This window comes from Macaca nemestrina, chromosome 8 (genome assembly GCF_043159975.1).
Source record: "Macaca nemestrina isolate mMacNem1 chromosome 8, mMacNem.hap1, whole genome shotgun sequence".
NCBI lineage: Eukaryota > Metazoa > Chordata > Mammalia > Primates > Cercopithecidae > Macaca > Macaca nemestrina.
Window position 1 is genome coordinate 72,383,208 of NC_092132.1, and position 19,540 is coordinate 72,402,747.

Below are 19,540 nucleotides of genomic sequence, written 5' to 3' on the forward strand. Positions count from 1 at the left end.
TTTAGTTACTATAAGTAATTTGGGGATGAGTTAAAGCATGTGGTAGGCGGGTGCACAGGTCTATATGCAAAGACTATGCCATTTTATGTAAGGGACTTGAGCATTTGAGAATTCTGGTATCCCTGTTGGGCGGGCAGGAGGACGAGTCCTGGAACCAACCCCCTGTGAAAACCAAGGGATGATTGTATATATAAAAACTGTTAGAGAAATATATTTTGTTCATGCATAGGAAAACTTAATGTAATAGTGTCAGTTCTCTGCAAAATCATCTATTGTTAACAATGCAATTTCACATAAAAATCTCAACAGGGTTCTTTGTGTAATTTAACAAGAATATTCTAAAATTATGTGTTAAGAGAGGTAGTCCACCATTGGCTGTGAGCACCCCTGCAATTCTTGTTGCATGTACAAAAGCCTTATTCATCTCCTGAAATAGTGCATTTTCTATAGCCAGTCAGATAGGCAATTAAGCAGGTCAAGGAAACCATAACATGATGACCAGGCCAACCGCTCTTCTCCTGGGAGAGGGTACTGGCTTGGTTGTTATTTGTTACAAGTTTTGTTGCTTACTCAAAAAGCACTGGGCCCTTGGCTCTGAGTTTTCCTCAGCTGAAATATAACTTACTGCCTTCACAGCATCCATTTAGGCCTGCTGCATAGTCCACAGGACTTGGGGTAGGGAAATCTGAACAACTACATCAATGCCGTGTTGTTTGCTATAATAATCTGTCTTACTCTAGCTCATTAAGTTGCTAAGTCTTGTTGTCTCCCTTTTGTACCTATAAAGTAGCAGCAGGTTTACTGCTTATAAAGCCCGATGGCTAGGTTTTTTCCCTGACAATATGGAAGACCAAAACACCAGAATAGTCAAGATACTCTCGAAAAACAATAAGATTACCCTACTACAAACTGATCTATTATAAAACTACAGTAACTGAAACAATATGGTATTGTTGCAGGAGTAGACCAAGAGACCTAAACATACATGGGATTTTGACATATATATTGGGTGGGTTCCAGTCAGGAAAATGGAAACCACACTAGCTCTGATGGAGAGATTTTAGCATTAGGAGAAATGTTTAAACAGGTGTTAGAGGACTAAAATAGAAAAAAGGAAATAATCACATAAATGTAAAGACAAATTCATAATTATAGCTGGGAGATTTTATCACTTTTCTAATTGACAGAACAAGTAGGGAGGAAATGAGTACATATATAGAATACCTGAACAGCATTATTAAAAACTTGACCTAATTGACATTTTAAAACACTTCATACAACAATGCCAGAATTCATGTTCTTCTCTGGGCACATCCAAATGGACCAAAATAAACCATACTGTGGGCCATAAAACAAATCTTAAAAAAACTATGAAGCATATTCACAGACTGAAATAGAATTAAACTAAAAATCAGTAACAGAAAGATATTTGGAAATTAAACAACTTCCCTCATAGGTCAGTAAAAAAGTCTCTAAGAAAATGAAAAAATATTTTGAACTGAAAATCCAACATGGGAAAACAATGCTACAAATATTGATTATATAGAATATAACCAAGAAAAACTGGGGATTGGTGGAAGAAATTTTTGCTACGGTCAATCAACAAGACTAAAGTTGATCTATTAAAGCATTTCATATTCTTTATTTTATACAGATCATAAAGGTTACTGATAGATTTCTTGTGAAACCACCTTCATCTGAAGTACTGAATCCTTGTTTTACATCTTAAAAATTAAATGTAAATATATTTTAAAGTAACATATGTAACTTGATCACAATTTTCTAAAATTTTATTTGCTCTCAATCTATCCATTCTTCTATTGAGGCAGTCCATCTAAGCAATTAGAGGCTGGGCTCTGGAATCAGACTGTCTGATTTCAAATTGTGGCTCCTGTTCTATTCATACACTGTAATCAAAGGCATTTTATTTACCTTTTTAAATCTCAGCTTCCTCATCTGTATAATGGAGATGATTAAAAAAAAAAAGCACTAATCTCATAAGGTTATTCTGAGGATTGAATGCATTTACCTATAAAAAGTTTTCAACTCAAATATTAATAATTTCACTCAATGCTGGTGAGTTTTTCTGCACTGATGAAATCTGGATGATATGGCTTTTTCTTTCAACTTTTCTGAATTAACTTGATTTTTTTTTCCCTAAGCACATGTCAACTGTACAACACAAAACTTAGTTTTTGAAAAAAAGGTTAGGGCTAGGAGCAGTGGCTCACGCCTGTAATCTCGGCACAATTACAGTGAGCAGATTGCTTGAGTTCGGGAGTTACAGACCAGCCAGAGCAACATGGCAAAACCCCATCTCTACAAAAATTACAAAAAGGCTGAGTGTGGTGGCTCACGCCTATAATCCCAGCACTTTGGGAGTCCAAGGTGGGCGGATTGCCTGAGGTTAGGAGTTCCAGACCAGCCTGGCCAACATGGCGAAACCCCGTCTCTACTAAAAATACAAAAATCTGCTGGGTGTGGTGGCACACTCCTGTAATCCTAGTTACTCAGGAGGCTGAGGCAGGAGAATTGCTTGAAACCTGGAGACTGAGGTTGCAGTGAGCCGAGATCAAGCCACCGCACTCCAGCCAGGGTGACAGGACAAGACCCCATCTCAAAACAAACAACCAAACAAAGAAAAAACCAAAAAATAGCAGGGTTGGCATGTGTATGTGGTCCCAGCTACTTGGGAAGCTGAGGTGGGAGGATAAACTGAGCCCAGGAAGGTAGACGCTACAGTGAGCCAAGATCTCACCACTGCACTGCATTCCAGCCTGGGCAACAAAGTAAGACTGTCTCCAAAAACAGATAAAGAAGAGAAAAAAAGGTTTAGCACAAACAAAATTACTATCCTCAAACTATAAAGAGGGGGTACCTCTTTAAAATGGGAATGATATCTATGAATGTAAATATTTTAGAGCTCTATTTACAAATATTTGCTAATGGTTGCCATGTCATCAGCCATCAGGTATAAACAAATTTATTCTATAATATTTACTGCAGGCCTATCATTTGCCTGGCATCAAGATGGTACCTTATGAGCATGGAGAAATAATCCTAATTTCATTATGTCTATTATTTTTATCAATAAGTATTTATATTTAGATCCATATTAAAAATCTCAGTATCAGTTCAGTACCTAAAATATTAATGTGCGGTCAATAAACATTTGTTAAATGAATACATACCAAAAAGAAACTTGTAATTTGCTAATTCAACACTCTCAGACTTTATAAAACATAACTACTGTGAATAACAAGAATCAACTGTACTTAATGTTTCTGAAAAGTAACTACAGTCATGCATTGCTTTACAAGGGGGATATGTTCTGAGAAATGGGTCGTTGGGTTATTTTGTCCTTATGTGAACATTAAGAGTACACTTACACAAACATACATATACATATATATATATATATTCATATAGAAAACCCACGGTTCCCAGTACCATTGCTAATTATCAATCATTTCCCCTACTTGATATGCAATGCCAATATCAAGTGCCACATTATCAAGTTTCTATATATGCTCCATTACATTATTACAGGATCACCATCTTATATGCAATGCAGTCTGTCTTTGATTGAAATGTCATGATGTGGCATATGACTATATTTGAAGTTGCTGAACACAGTCAAGGTAGAAAAGCAGTATACCAAAAGAACTCTAAGCTAGACAATCAAAATAGCTAACTTTCTCAATTAAACACTACTTCAATTAACTCTATGAAGTCAAGACTTCGTGCTTCAGTTTTCTGAAGTGTGTGTTTTTTTGTTATAGTAGTAAAGTCAACAGCTGGGTTGTCTGAGGACACATGAATTCTCCCCCTCTAAAACTGTTATAACAGTACTCACTTTGAAGAGTTCCTATTCTTCTTTCTTTCTTATTATTAAAGTCTTGTTGCTGGGTTCCATGTTGCAACTTAGATAAGAAAAGATTCTTGTGAGACCTAAAATAAAACATGAAGTTTGTAATTGGTTCCAAAAAGATTAGTAAAGCAATGGAAAAAAGGTAAATGATTTGCCTTAATCTGTTCTAGGATCTTCTATTAATACTTTGGCCTACTTCCTTTGGTGCTCTCCCTGCTTAGTGCCCCATCTTAACCTGTGGCCTCTTAAGATTTCTGTTGCCTCTCTCATCTTCCTCTATCTGATCTACTCAGCAGAAATCAAGATGTTTTTTGACGTCTCAGAAGAAGCAGGCAAAAAAAAAAAGAAAAAGAAAAAAAAAAGAAAAAGAAAAAAAAAAGAAAAGGCAAGACTCTTTAGGCCTTCCCATTAGATACATCAAGGAAAAAAAGTCCTTAAACTACAAAGTATTAGCTTTCATTCTCTCTTAAGGCTTTTATTTACCCAAAGACGGATTTCAAAATTGCTTTATATAATGGCAGGTATCACTTGATTATCATTACTGCTTCCAAAAAGAGTTTTGAAAGGTAAGGCTGTTTGGAAACACAGGATGTGGCATCATTTTTTTAAAAAACCCTGCCAAATTGGTATTATATTAATCCAATTTTATGAAGGAGCAAACTAAGATTCAAAAAGCAGTTCACTTAAGCTTAGGCAGCTGTATTACCTCCACCTAAAATGTAGGTTCTTTTAGCTATACTTTTATCCCTATAGATACTCTATGTGACCAGCTATCCTTTCTCTCTTCCCCTCTCTCCCTCCTTCCCAAGACTTTCTATTGTCCTTTCTGGAATGTCATTCTCAATCTCTTCAACCATCCCTTCCTGCTCTTTGCCTTGTCTAAAATCTAGCTTTCCCCTGGGGACAATGTTTCTCTCCTTGGTAGCCTTCTCAAGTAGAGATTGGCTTCATCTTCCACCCTCCATAAACTACAGGATGCCAGAGACAGCAGTTTTCATTTCCTAATGAATGCCACTTTCAAGATCCTGCTTCCATAGAAACTTCAGCCTTGAGGATTCATGCCACTGAGATATATCACCTTTGATCATTCTTCACAGCCATTCACCATCCTTCCAAGCACTTCTTCATCATTCACAGATCTTTCTCTACACCTAAGTGCTGCTATTATGAATTACTTCAGTATTCTCATGGACAATTCATATACCATCTTGGCCTCTCAATTCTTCATGTCCAATCACCTCTTCCACATGAAGTCAGCCACCTCCTCCCACGGTTCCACTTGTGATCCCAACTGCTCTATCTTATAAATCATTCATGCAGACTTTCTGCCCTCTGGACAGGTTGCATTGTCTGTCACAGTGATTCTATTAGATCGAATAAAGTTTTTCAAGTAACTTTGATAATATTGGCATTGGGGGCATTCATTAGAAATGTAATCCCCATCCCCTTCCTGCCCCAGTATTGTATCTTTGTTTCTATGACAGATAAGTGTTTACTAAACATCTGTTTTAAGCTCAAGAACTCCCTATATGTGTATTCCAATAAGGGCTTTGTAGAAACAATGTGAAACAACCCAGTCTCAGAAGCAAGTCTCTACAGTTTGGAATTGCAAGATGTCTCAGAGTCGCTGAATATCTGTTGGGCTAAGTAGGACCCTGAGATATTCTTTCAATTGTACCATTTATGTGGTAGTTATATTAGGTCTGCATGAATTGCTTCAATCAAAGATTTGAAAGACAAAGAAGAAAAATGTCAATTTACTTCACCTCAATAAGGATACTGTACCCTCTGAGGATTCAGTTACCGCAGACTGTTTGTCACTAACACTTTAAAAGAAGAAAAAACTTGTAAGAATGTAAACAAAAGAAACTTTTCATAAGGGTAGTACTTTCCACATAGTCAAGACATATTTCAATTTATAAAAAATAACTTTGGAAAGAAACCTCGGTAACATTGGGACATACACAGTCCATTACAACATGGCTAATTTTTGTCCAGACATGCTTATACTTATAAGAGGTATCAAATCAAGCTTCTCCAGACATAAGCATAATTAATGCTGTAGTCAAGCATTTATAATAACACTCTTTCAAAAACTCTTCCATGGCACTTTATTTCCATGAATTCAAGTTTTAAAAACTGCTTTATTAAGGTATAACTGATACATAAAAAGCATGGCACATGTTTAAAGTATACAATTTGATGGGCTCAATTTTAATTTATGGTTCTCCCCACCAGTCTCCAAGTGAACTTTTGGGAATTGATTAAGTTCCCATTTGCTATAGTTAAAATGGTTTCCACACACACAACATGACTATTTACACCTCCATGCTTTCACTGGTACTATTCCTCTCTCCTAAAATGGTATTTCCTCTTCTATCCATCTGTAAAAATCTTAACCATCCTATAAAAGCCCCTGCTCAAGGTTAGTATCTCCATGAAGCTGTCCATCTCAACTATTTCAGCACTGTGTTAGATATTTTAAGTAATCCAGAGATGACTTAAAGTATATGGGAGGATGTATGTAGGTAATATGCAAATATTACACCTTTTTTTTTTTTGTTTTTTTTTTTGAGACAGGGTCTTGCAGAGGGTCAGCCAGGCTGGAGTGCAGTGGCACAAACATAGCTTACTGCAGACCTCCCAGGCTCAAGCGATCCTCTCACTTAAGCCTCTCAAGTAGTTGGCACTACAGGCATGCACCACCAAGACTGGTTAATTTTTGTAAAGACAAGGTTCTGCCATGTTGCCTAAGCTGGTCTCAAACTCTCGGGCTCAAGTGATCTTCCTGCCTCAGCCTTTCAAAATGCTGGGATTACAAGTGTGAGCCACTGTTCCTGGCTATTACACCATTTTTGTAAGACACTTGAGCATCTGTGGATTTTGGTATTCACGGAGGGTGGATGTCCTAGGACGAATCCCCTTCAAACACCAACGAACAACTGTATAAGCTTTATCAGAGCAAAATATTTATTTCATCTAGTCTTCATAACACGGGGGTTTCAATTTTTCTAGGATTTGTCTGACCTCACAATCACACTTCTGATTCTATACTTGCTTTACTTGAACCCTTATTGGTAACTGTCCTGACACTGGTGATTTAATGCTTTATTTGCCCTGGTTCTGCTTCCAGGATGGTTTTGGTATTTGCTCAATTCTTGATCTTTACGCTGTTTCTAGTTTTAGTTTTGTTCCCTGTAACTAGTGTACAGCAAGTTCTAATGTATGCCTGGTAATGAATTAGGCAACAAGGATACCAAGCTAATTAAGATGCTTCAAGGCTAAGTAAGAACTTTCAAATAATTCTCAAACTAGTGAAAGAATCAGGTAAACAGATAAGTTACTAACGAAGATAAGTCCTTTTATAGAGATGTATGCTATGAAAAAACAGAAGTAACAACTCTGATTACAGAGCTGGGAAAGACTTCATCCAGGTGATCTCTGAGATAGATTGAATAGCAAGTAAGAGCTTGCCTTGGAGAAAATAAAATGATAGGAATTCAAATAGAAGGAACAAAGCAAGGGCAGAGGTATGAAAACTTCTAACATTTTAAGATCAGGGAGAAGTTCTGTAATGCTAGAAAGTACGATGTACGTGGACAGGGAGGGGTTCATGCTTAGGGATAAGACTGTATATTAAAAAAAATAGAATGGGTCTACGTAAGGCTTTATAAGCCATGGCAATAAATTCTGACTTATCTAGTAGGAAATAGGAGCCAAAAAGTTTTTAAGCTGGGAGTGATCTAAAGAGATTTATTTTTTTGGAAGCTAACTCTGGAAGTTATGTCAAGGATGGATTTGAATGGTACAAAGCTATATAGATAAAAATAGATTGGAGAAGCATTTCTGAGGTGGGGTTCTTAATACTTGGAGAGACAGCTGGATGTGTGAGGTTAAAGAAGAGAGGCAGGGTGTAGAAAGGCAAATGAGAACATGAAGAGTTCTGTTTGTACACATGGATTGCACTGTGTTTGTGTCTAGGAGAGCATCTGAAATAAGTGGGTAGTACTATATAAGGAGAGTCCATAGGAAGTGTGCTTGTCATTATCTGTAAGAACCATGGTATTAGCAGTATAATTATGAGCAGGATGGCTTGCCCACAAGAATGTATTGGGTATTAGTATCATTAAACTTTGATTTTTGAAACAAAATGAAGTAATTGGGCCAATAAATATGGAATCTCTACTTCTTAAACTGGGTTTTAGAAAAAAGCACATCAATGTGAAATAAGACTTTAGTACAGCCTTTGGAGAGATGAAAGGAACAGGTCATGCTCTGACAGGCAGGAACAATAGGAGGGACCACTATAAGATGACAGAGCCTCAGTCCTAAGATGTGACAAGTCCAGTGTAGATCCAACTTGAACCCCAATCTCTACCTCTAAATAAGTAGTTAAGATGGGGTCCCTGCAACACTTAGGTCTTGGTCCCAAGAAGAAAGTAATATTACATCCATTTCCAAATATACCCATCCAGAGACCACAGAAATTTGATTATCTGGACTTGGTTTAAGGTAGAAGAACAGAGAAAACAGACCATGGGTTCAATAGGAAAGAAGATCTTTATAATATCAGAGTTATAGCTTCCTCAATAGGGGAAGATACTTAAGCTTCTAAAACAAAAGACAAAATCACCCCTGAAAATCCCTAAAGAAAAAATAATTTTGGAGACTTAACATATCTCTCAATATACAGGACTGACACAGCTTGTTTTCCTCCAGTATTAAAGCAAATCACTATTTCTTCAGTCAAGCACCAGATGAAGTAGTGAGCTTACCCTTAGAGAAGATATACGAATAATATCTTAATATACTAGACTCTTAGTACAGTGAAACATGAATCACATAATGAGAACATGTAGAATCTAAAAACAACTAAGGGGCACAGGAGTCCAACCTCACCTTTGTTCCTAAGCATACCCTCAGTAAGAATGGTAAACTATCCACATTATTTAAACTGTAATATTTTCTTATTCTCTACTTTTGCTTGGCATATGTAGTTTGCACAGGTCATGAAATAACTCTACAGTACTCCAAATACCTAAATGTTAATCATCAGCAAGATAACATGCTACTCAATAATTATTTTTAACAAAAAGACTCGCATCAATTTTACATAAAGACAGAACATTCATAAAACAAAGAATACACAAATTGATTAAATTACAAACCTTTTTCTTGTATCCAAATTAGCTTCAGTTTCCATTTCAACATCATTACCATTAGGTTTATCTTGAGAAGTTATTGTTCTTGTTCTTTTACTTTCTACTACTTTTGCTGCTGCCTTAAAAAATGGTGTGTGTGGAGGTAGGAGGATAGGAAGAAATGCATTAAGCCATTTTAAACAAATAGCATTAAATTAAGCCTTGTAATTCTTTGATAGTCATAGCCAATATATCTGTTCACAGGCCAATAAAGGGCACTGTGTTGTTATTTTCACCAATAATTATGACACTGCCAGCAGCTACATTAGCTATCTGCTTGGTTTATCAGCATTACGAAGGTGGTCTTTCCTTGTAAATATATTTGATAGACAAAATGCTCTCTAGGCAATTTTTAAGAGAAAAGGCTACATGAAAAAAACATAAATTCTATATATTTTGAAATAAAAATTATCTCAATCAAGATGCTCCACTATAACACTGTCAACTTAAAACTTCTGAGGTCAAGACAGAGAATAAAATGTTACTAGAAAAATTTTATTGTTGTTTGTTTTGAGACAGGGTCTCACTCTGTCACCCAGGCTGGAGTGCAGTGGCACAATCACAGCTCACTGCAGCCTCAACCTCCTGGGCTCAGGTGATCTCCCACCTCAGCCTCCCAGGTAGCTGGGACTACAGGTGTGCGCCACTATGCCTGGCTAAATTTTTTATTTTTTTTGTAGAGACGGGGTTTTGCCATGTTGCCCAGGCTGGTTTCAAACTCCTGGGCTAAAGCGATCTACCCATTTCAGCCTCCCAAAGTGCTGGGACTACAGGCATGAGCCACTGCGCCTGACCAGAAATGTCTTTAACGACAGGGTCTCGTTTTGTCACCCTGGCTGGAGTGCGGTGGCTCAATCTCAGGTCACTACAGCCTCAACCCCCCAAAAGTAGCTGGGACTACAGGTGTATGCCACCATGCCCAGCTATTATTATTATTATTTTTTGAGACAGACTCTTGCTCTGTCGCCCAGGCTGGAGTGCAGAGGCACCATCTTGGCTCACTGCAAGCTCTGCCTCCCAGGTTCAGGCCATTCTCCTGCCTCAGCCTCCAGAGTAGCTGGGACTACAGGCGCCCGCCACTACGCCCGGCTAATTTTTTTTGTATTTTTTTAGTAGAGAGGGGGTTTCACCGTGTTAGCCAGGATGGTCTCGATCACCTGACCACATGATTCACCCGCCTCAGCCTCTCAAAGTGCTGGGATTACAGGCACAAGCCACCGTGCCGGCTCAGCCAATTTTTTTGTAGACAAGGGGTTTCACCATGTCACCCAGGCTAGTCTCGAACTCCTGAAACTTGGCCTCCCAAAGTGCTAGGATTATAGGCATGAGCCACTGCACCTGGCCTAGAAAAATTTTAAAAGGCCCTTCTTTAATGCAATTCTACTTTTCCCCAAAAATGTGTTTAAAAACGTCTTTAAAATTTACTTAAATTACAATGAATATTTGCTTTTGCCTATTTCTTATTTTTAATTCATTCTAAGTTTTCCCTTCAACTTTTTCTTTTGAAAATTTTCCTAATTTTGAAAAGTTACAAAAGTACTATAAAGATCACTCATAAATCTTTTAATGAGGTCCACAAAATGTAACATTTTACCACACCTTTCTACAAAACCACAACAAAAAATTCCCATTAGTTTTAAAGGATTTCTATTTCAAGTATTCTCCTTTATTATAACATTTCCTTTAAGTCTATTATTAGAGTCACTCTTGAATAATATGTATACCTTCATTAGAAAGGTTGACGATTTTTCACTTAGCACATAATTCACATAACTCTTAATTTTCTCCATCATGTGGTTGTAGCTGAAGTGTTGAAAAAAGGAATGAAATGTATCTTTCTGAGAGATTATCATAAGCAATTTGCTTTTGAAAGGCTAAAGAAAAGAGAAGAAATGAATTAACATAAATCACACAAAGTTACAGATACAAGGATTTTTGTCATATATTATTTAATTGGAAAGAAATCATTTTATAAACTCAGAGACACAGATACTTTTAAAATTAAGTTTTAAATGACATGCCAATGTACTTTTTTCTTACTTCTTCTGGTCTCTCCTCATTTAAAAAAATATTTTATATTTTAGACAGATGCAAAAAGATATGTATTATAAACCAGAGTACCCACTACCCAGTTTAAGAAATAAAACATAATCGATATGGTTAAAATCCCTGTTTACTACCATAATCTGATTGTATCCCCTTTTCTCTCCTCACTGTAACCATTACCCTGAATTTAGAATTCACCATTCCCATGAATTCCTTTACTTGTACTACGTATGTATCCACAAATAACACGTAGCATTGCTTAGCATGGTTTTAACTCTACAAATGGTGTTGTACGATCTGTATTCTTTTGAAACTTGCTACATTTTAGTCAACTCTATGTTTACAACATTTATCCATGCTGATTTGATATTCCTAGAAGTAGTTATTTTTGCCATTATAAAGTACTACACTGATCAAAAACATCACTTATTCATCCATTCTTCAAACCTACTGAGGGATTTAGGCTACTTGCAATTACTGTATTGCTCTTCAACATGTTCCTACATTATCTTCTGTGCACTGTATGTGTTTTCCTTGGACAGTAGCTCTTTCAATGCTGGCTGTACAATAAAAGCTGGAGAACTTTAAAAAAATTCTTAGGCTCAATCTCAGAGCAATTATCTCAGGAAGGCCTTGGTTTTTTGTTGTCTTTAAAGCTTTATGGCTTTTAAAATATGCAGTTAAAAGTGAAACCAGCTATTCTAGGATATTGTCTAGAAGTGGAATTGCTGGAATGCATGCTTAAAAGATTTTGCTAAAATGATCTCCCAAAGAAGTACCAATATACAGTCTTGAAAGGAAGTTATGGCAGGTAGTACAATCATTTCTCAATTTGTTGAGACAACTATTGGTATTCTAAGACATTTTAATTGATGCTAGTCTAAGGGATGGGAAGTAGTGTTTCAATATAGTACTTAATATTGCTCTAATGAGGCAACATTAATACTAGTGAGGTTAAGTACTTATCTTAACCTCTTAATATTTCCTGGCCGTCAGTTTTCCTCTTCTGGGAGGTATGAGGAGAGTAGAATTTTCAGTAGTCTCATAGTGCTATGGAGAAAATATAAGGGTAGGAAACCCAAAAGACAAATTTCTGGAGGGCTATACCCTAGGGACAGGGTTATATTAGAGATAGACAAAGCCTTGCCAAAACTGCCCAACCTACCCTCAACTAGGCCCAGGTTCCTTATTGGATTAAGGTAGTCACTCTCCAACTCTTTCTACTAACGTTATCAAAAGGTGCTCAATCTGATTATTCATCAGGGAAACAAATTAAAATCCAATGGGACAGCACTACATATTTGCCTGAATGGCTAAAATGAAAACCCAGATGTAAGATCTGTGGAGCCACTAGAATTCTTTTACACTACTGGAGGAATTGACATAACTACTTTGGAAAACAGCTTGGCAATATCTACTAAAACTGAGTATGTACACACCTTATGACTCATCAGTACTACTCTTCATATAAACCCAAAAGAAATGCAGGTATTTCTTCCACAAAATGTATGGGGGAAAAGAATTGCACCTGTACTGAACACATACAGACTTTTTTGTATCTTTTTGTTTCTAAACAGTACAACTATTTACATTGTATTAGTTATTATAATCTAGAGATGATTTAAAGTATACAGGAGGATGTACATATGTTATATGCAAATACTATACTATTTTATTATTTATTTACTTTTAGAGACAGGGTCTCTATCTGTTGCTTAGGCTGGAGCACAGCGGCAGCATTATAGCTCACTGCAGCCTTGACTTCCTGGGCTGAAGCAATCCTCCCACCTCAGGACTATAGTATCGCTCCACCACACCTCGCTGATTTTTAATTTTTTCGTAGAGAACAGGGTCTCGCTGTTTTACCCAGGCTGATCTTGAACTACTGAACTCAAATGGTCCTACTGCCTCAGCCTCCTAAAGTACTGGTATTATAGGCATGAGCTATTGCACTCAGCCTCTTTTTACTTTTTTAATATGACTACTGGAAAATTTTATTTATTTTTCATTATTTATTATTTCTTTTTTTTTGGAGAGATGAGGATCTCCCCATGTTGCCCAGGCTGTCTCAAATATCTGAGCTCAAGGGATCATCCCACCTCAGTCTCCCAAAGTGCTGGAATTATAGGTGTAAGCCACTGCATCCAGCTTATTAGAAAATTTTAAATCACATATGTGACTTGCATAGTTTTTCTATTGCACAGTATTATTCTATACTGTTTAAAAGATAAAGCATTTATTTTCTCCTCCAATTTTCTTTCAGTTTTCCTCATTCTACATAAACAGTTCTAAAATTCTGTGGTTTTAATTTAAATAATTACCATATAAGAATTTGGATCACCAAATATTCTTTCAAAGACTTCTTCTGCTTCTTTAAAGTTGCCATTTTCCATACAAACAGCTATAGCCTAAAAGATGAAAAATACCAACCTTAGACTGCGTTTAAAAATATCTAATAGTTATTTAATTATTAAGATAACTGAAGTAAGTCTGAAATCCTCTGTTGAAAACATTTTTATGTAGTTTAATAATTTTAGTTTGATAAAAGATATAAAGTACTTTTTCAAAGACAAAATGTGTCGCTTGAAATAACATGAAAAATTTGCACTGGTCCCATGCACATTTACTCATAAATGCCCAGCATTCTATCTCTAATTTAGACCAAATCAAAAGCATGTATTAGTAAATAAATTAGAAGCCATACCATGGACATTTAGGACCCACCTAAATATTAATTTTGAGTAAAAGGGAAATAAGAGGAGGTAGATGATGTTTGTGATGATTAGGATACATAAAATTTGCTAGTCAGAATCCCTGGAAAATACCTAATACAAACCTAAGAAGCTAGATGTTTTTGAATGATCATTTTTTTCACACATTGGCATTTTTGGTAACAGGGTAAGACAGGACCACTATTACCATCTGGGTAGCTATGTAAACTTGGTAAGCTACTTAGCCTCTTGGTGCCCCAGTTACCTTATATGTAAAATGGTGGAAACAATAGTACCTATTTCATCAGATTGTTATGAGGACGTAAGAGTTTTATGTGAAAGAGTTTAGAACAGTGCCTGGCAAATAGTAAGGAATATATTAAATGTCTGCTATAAACTTTGTCACCCATTTGACTTTACAGTAGTGTATTAAGAAAGACTTGCTTTCTCTAGCGGTCTAAAAGATTGCAATAACATGACAAATCTCTTTGCTCTGGGTTGAATTCATAAAGGAAACAGTCGTTTTTCTGCCCATTTTCTTTTCTTCAGGTCCTAATTCTACTTGACTATCACCACACTAATTCTTGGGAAGGTGGGGAATGACCTAGCTTTTCTTTTCTATTCAACCTGAAAATAAATTTTTAAAATTCTCAAAAGAGAAAAAGTTTATTTAACTAAGAAAGTACCTAGTATTTGCTCTGACTGCTAGCTACTGTATCTTTGAATGACTTTTTAAAACTACTGTCTACTAAAATTCTCCCTACATGGTTAAAATTTTACATACTCTTGATTAGAAAAATCTAAAATTTACCATTAATTAAAAATATTATCTACTTTTTCCATAATCTTTAAATATCAATTGGAAGAGCACAAATCCCTGGTTTTAAAATTTTCCACAACATGGGGGCAACATATACTTAAGTATGGAACATTAAGTTCCAGCCCCCAGTGATCATGTTAAGGCTATAAACCAAAGGTCAAATTTCTGAAGAGAAACAATACATTAAATTTTACTATTGCTTAACCTCTACTAGGTTTCTCTTAATTTCTTTTAAGTGTTAAATGTTCTTATTTTCTAGAAATATAATAATTATAAGCATAAGTTATTTATTCATACCTGAATTTTAATTAAATTCTGTATTTCTTCGTGAAGTTTGTCATGTTCCTTTTCAATTGAACCCCAAATCATCAGGGCTGATTCCAAGGGTGTAATTCGTTCATCATTTTCAAACTGTGCATCTTTTAAAAACAGAACAAAAATAAGTAACTCAGAAAGCTAAGTAGAACTTTGTCAGTTTTTAATAACTCATTCCTTTAAATATTTATTGAGTATATACTATGTGCTAGGTGCTCCTCGTTTATACCAGTTTAGAGAAGTGATTTTATTTTCTAAGTTAATTTTCTCATTAAGATCAATTTCAAATGGAAAAAGGTTGATGAGATAACAAACATTTGAAGATTTCTTTACAAAAATATGAATTTTAAAAACTAAACTATTTTACATAACATGTCATAGCAACAGAATTCTTAAGTGGTTCCTAAGTCTAATGCACTACAACAAACCTCAAGACAGGCCAGTTTTCTCATCTATAAAATGGTGACAATAAATACTATCTCACAGAATTTATGTGACTATATAATGAGATAATAGTTGTACTATTATTAAGCTTTCCTAAAAGAATTATGATCAAGTTATTCAGAACAAAGACTCACAACAACTGATAACTAATTAGCAAATTACACAGCAAAAATTCATTCGGACATTCAAGAGCCTTCACTATAACGTCTTATATGTCTAGCATCTACAGTCTACAATTCATTTAATAAATATTTATTGATCACTCACTATATATAGGCACTTGCCTAAAAACTTGGAATGTCTCAGTGAATAAGACAAAATCCCCACTTTTATGATGTTCACATGCTAATGAGAAATAAATACAGTTTCAGAGTAGTAAAGGCTAGAAAAAATAAAAAAGGTACTGGAAATGAATGGTAGGGGAGGGGGAAGCTCTTTCAGACAGGTTAAAGACCTCTCTGAAGAAGTGACAGTGGAGCTGAGAACAGCATAACGTGAAGCAGAAGGCACAGTCACCCAAAGATCTGGAAGAAAAACATTCCAGAGGGAATGGCAAGTGCAAAGATCCTGAGGAGGAGTTTGATGTTCAAAGGGCAGGAAGAGCCAGGTGGGGGCGTGTGCCTGTAGTCTCAGTTACTCGGGAGGCTGAGGTGGGAGGACTGCTTGAGCCAGGGAGTCTGAGATTCAGTGAGTGATGATGACACCACAGCACTCCAGTATAAGTGACAGAGTGAGACCCTCCCTGTCTTGAAAAAACAAATACAAAGGGCAGAAGGAAGGTCAGTGGGCAAGTTGGATGCACGCTCTTAGAAAGATGATAGAAGAGGCAAGTAGTTAATCAGTTTTGGAACTTATTTTGAATGTAGAATAGAACCTGTTAATGGATTGCATGTAGAGTATGAGATAAAAATGGAGGACTCTTGGGTTTTAATAATTGGATAAATGGTGCTAACATTTACTATCATAGGAAGCCTGGGTGAGGACCAAGTTTATGAAGTTGTATATAGAAATCAAGAGTTCTACTATCCAGGTAAACTACAATTTATTTTCAAAATAATGCTAATGTTTTCATTTTGTCTAGACTACCACCCCCCCACCCCCACACCACATCTGAGGATGTGGATAGACTACCATTTTTATACTTTCTTTCTGACAAACTCTAGCAATTCTTACAGGCATAGCGCAAACTCCACCTCTTTATTGAACGCTGTCCTTACCCCAGCAGCTAAGAGACTAGGAAATATCCTTTCTCTAAATCTCCTGTATGTGCTTGCTTTGGCAGCACATATATAAAAATTGGAAGAATGCAGAGATTAGCATGGCCCCTCAACAAGGATGACACAAAAATCCATGAAGCGTTCCATTAATTAAAAAGAAACTCTTGTATCATTATTCCTTTTTTAATGCCTTGCAGTACTTTATACTTACCTCCACAACCCTATTAGATTTTAAAGTGTCTTGAAGACAAAAAACTTCATAGTCTACCATGCATAATATTTCAAATTTTGGGGGGCAGGAGCCACTTAGTGTATTTTTCTAAACCCCTGTAATCCTAGCACAGTTGTAGTCCCATAGCAAGTATGCAACAAATAAGCATAATAAAGAGAATTTTTTATTTTTATTTATTTATTTTTTGAGATGGTGTTTTGCTCTTTTGACCAGGCTAGAGTGAAGTGACGCGATCTCGGCTTACTGCAACCTCCGCCCCCTGGGTTCAAGCAATTCTCCTGTCTCAGCCTCCCAAGTAGCTGGTTCCCGCCCCACGCTTGGATAACTTTTGTACTTTTAGTACAGATGGGGTTTCGCCATGTTGGCCAGGCTGGTCTCAAACTCCTGACCTCAGGTGATCCACCCGCCTCGGCCTCCAAAAGTGCTGGGATTACAGGCGTGAGCTACCGAGTCCAACCGAATAAACAGCATTTTAAATAGCACATCTTTTTTTCCTTTAAAAACCAGAGTGAGCAGGCAGTTTAAATATTTGTAGTTTCAAATATTTTTACTTTATTTCCTGTTGTCCTCTCCAAATTGTTGTTCCAACATTTTAAATATAAAAATATATTCATTCACATACTAAGTCTCTTTATATTCCAGGTTGTGTCAGGTACTTAGGATGCAAACATGAAGAAGAAAGTTCCTGACCTTGTGGAATTCACATCCTAGCTATGGAGGAAGACATGCAAACAAACCAATATAACTGGTACTTTAATGGAATTGTGCATTATGCCAATGGTTCTCCATGTTTGCTATACCTCAGAAACAGCTGAAGAGCTTTTGAAAAATACTGATGCATGGCCAGACACGGTGGCTCTTTGGGAGGCGGATCTCATGATCCACCGATCAAGAAATCGAGACCATCCTGGCAACATGGTGAAACTCTCTCTCTACTAATAATAGAAAAATTAGCCAGGCATGGTGGTGCACGCCTGTAGTCCCAGCTACTCAGGAGGCTGAGGCAGGAGAATCACTTGAACCCAGGAGGTGGAGGTTGCAGTGAGCCAAGATGGTGCCACTGTACTCCAGCCTGGCGACGGAGCAAGACTCCGTCTCAAAAAAAAAAAAAAGAAAAAAGAAAAAAATATATTGATGCCTACACCCATCTCCCAGAGATTAAATTCTCAAGCAGAATCTGGTGTATTTGAGGAACAGGGTATTCACTCTAAGTAGGAATACTAGAAGTGAATCCTTCATGAAACAGAAGTCATCCAAATTGGGGCATTAAGGATAAACAGATAAACTAAGTGTAGAGTACCAAGGATGGGAAGGAGAACACTTCAGAAAAATGGAGCAGCATAAGGTAAGAAAGGTGTACAAAAGATATTCATGCTAGTAACTAACACTGAGTGTCAGGCACTGTGGCACTCGTTTTATACAGTAAGATCTGAAAGCCAGAGAGCTCACACACCTAGCAAGTAGAAGCAGACACCAAGATACTTAAAAATCACTTACTGTGTCTCAAAAGTAGTAAAATGAAGATGCAAAGGTAGACTGCCTACTTTTTCTTCCTCATTTTTCATCTGCTTGCTTTCTTTCAGAAACTAATTTCAACACACATTTTCAAATAAGTATTTCTTGACTGACATTACTTAACCCTTCTCACTTATCTGCCTTCCTTCTTATAAATGTGACATATAGAAAAATGTATGTTAGCTCTTAGCTTCAAAAAATTTACAGTATAGACATTTACTTCCAGGTGGGATGTAGTATACTGCAGCAAACAAAACACTCACACTACAACTAGAAAACAGTTAAACTCCAAAATCATGTTGCTAAAGACATGGGATAGCCATGGAAAGCAATGAAAATGAGATGAACTAAAATTCCAGAGAGAATCCCTTTTGAGGTGAGATGCTGATTAGCTGATTTTGGATAAGGTTGAGGATCCAGTGTACTCCAGCCAGAGCGACTTTACTGGGGAAAGACAAATAAGAACAGCTTTTGGTGGTTTCCTTGGGACTGGCACAGTCCACTAGAAACTAGAGGAACTGCAAACATGATTGGTTTTTCTCCACAGGACATGTGCTGAGTTCCAGGGCAATGCAATAGGCTGTGGTGGAAAGGTACATTAAGTCTCCCAGAGTTTTGGGAGGCCTAGGCGGGAGGGTCACTTGAGGCCAGGAGTTCAAGACCAGCCTGGACAACACGAGACCTCGTGTCTACAAAATATTTAAAAATTAGCTGGGCCTGATGGTGCACCTGTAGTCCTAGCTACTCAGGAGACTGAGGTGGGAGGATCACTCAAGCTCAAGAGTTTGAGTCTGCAGTGAGCTATGACGGCACCACTGCATTCCAGCCTGGGCCAGAGAGACACCCTGTCTAAAAAAAAAAAGCTTAAAGTTCCATGAGAGGAGGATGATAAGCATTTCCCCTTTAAGATATCTGCTGTATATTGCAGCTACGTGGGGGTCTAAGGCCACACCACCCCAAACATGTCCAATCTTGTCAAAGTTATGTGGGGTAGGAGACTAAACCCAATATGGTAGCTACTAGCCATACATAATTACTGAACAGCTAAAATATGACTAGTTTGAATTGAGATGTACCTTAAGTATAAAATACACATGAGATTTCAAAGACTTACTCCAAAAAAGGTAAAATATTTCTTTTTTTTTTAAGAGATGGGGGTCTTGATGTG

The 19,540-nt window shown here is 36.9% G+C and overlaps 1 protein-coding gene and 1 non-coding gene across 4 annotated transcripts in view; one reads left to right on the plus strand and one right to left on the minus strand.

The window, feature by feature from the left end:
* Positions 1-19,540, minus strand: part of LOC105483589 (telomeric repeat binding factor 1) — a 38,871-nt gene that overhangs the window by 10,691 nt on the left and 8,640 nt on the right. Inside the window, exons 3-8 of one of the 3 annotated variants that reach the window (XM_011744508.3) lie at positions 14,947-15,068; positions 13,440-13,526; positions 10,797-10,946; positions 9,040-9,152; positions 5,638-5,697; positions 3,857-3,951 (exon numbers count right to left, since the gene is read on the minus strand). In XM_011744508.3, the coding sequence (XP_011742810.1) occupies positions 3,857-3,951; positions 5,638-5,697; positions 9,040-9,152; positions 10,797-10,946; positions 13,440-13,526; positions 14,947-15,068 (627 nt within the window). Of the gene's footprint in view, positions 1-3,852; positions 3,952-5,637; positions 5,698-9,039; positions 9,153-10,796; positions 10,947-13,439; positions 13,527-14,946; positions 15,069-19,540 lie in introns of all 3 variants that reach the window. The other 2 variants (XM_011744509.3, XM_071068111.1) reach the window with 2 other exon arrangements.
* Positions 16,675-16,778, plus strand: LOC112427027 (U6 spliceosomal RNA). Its single transcript, XR_003018447.1, has one exon. It is a non-coding gene; the product is annotated as a U6 spliceosomal RNA (small nuclear RNA).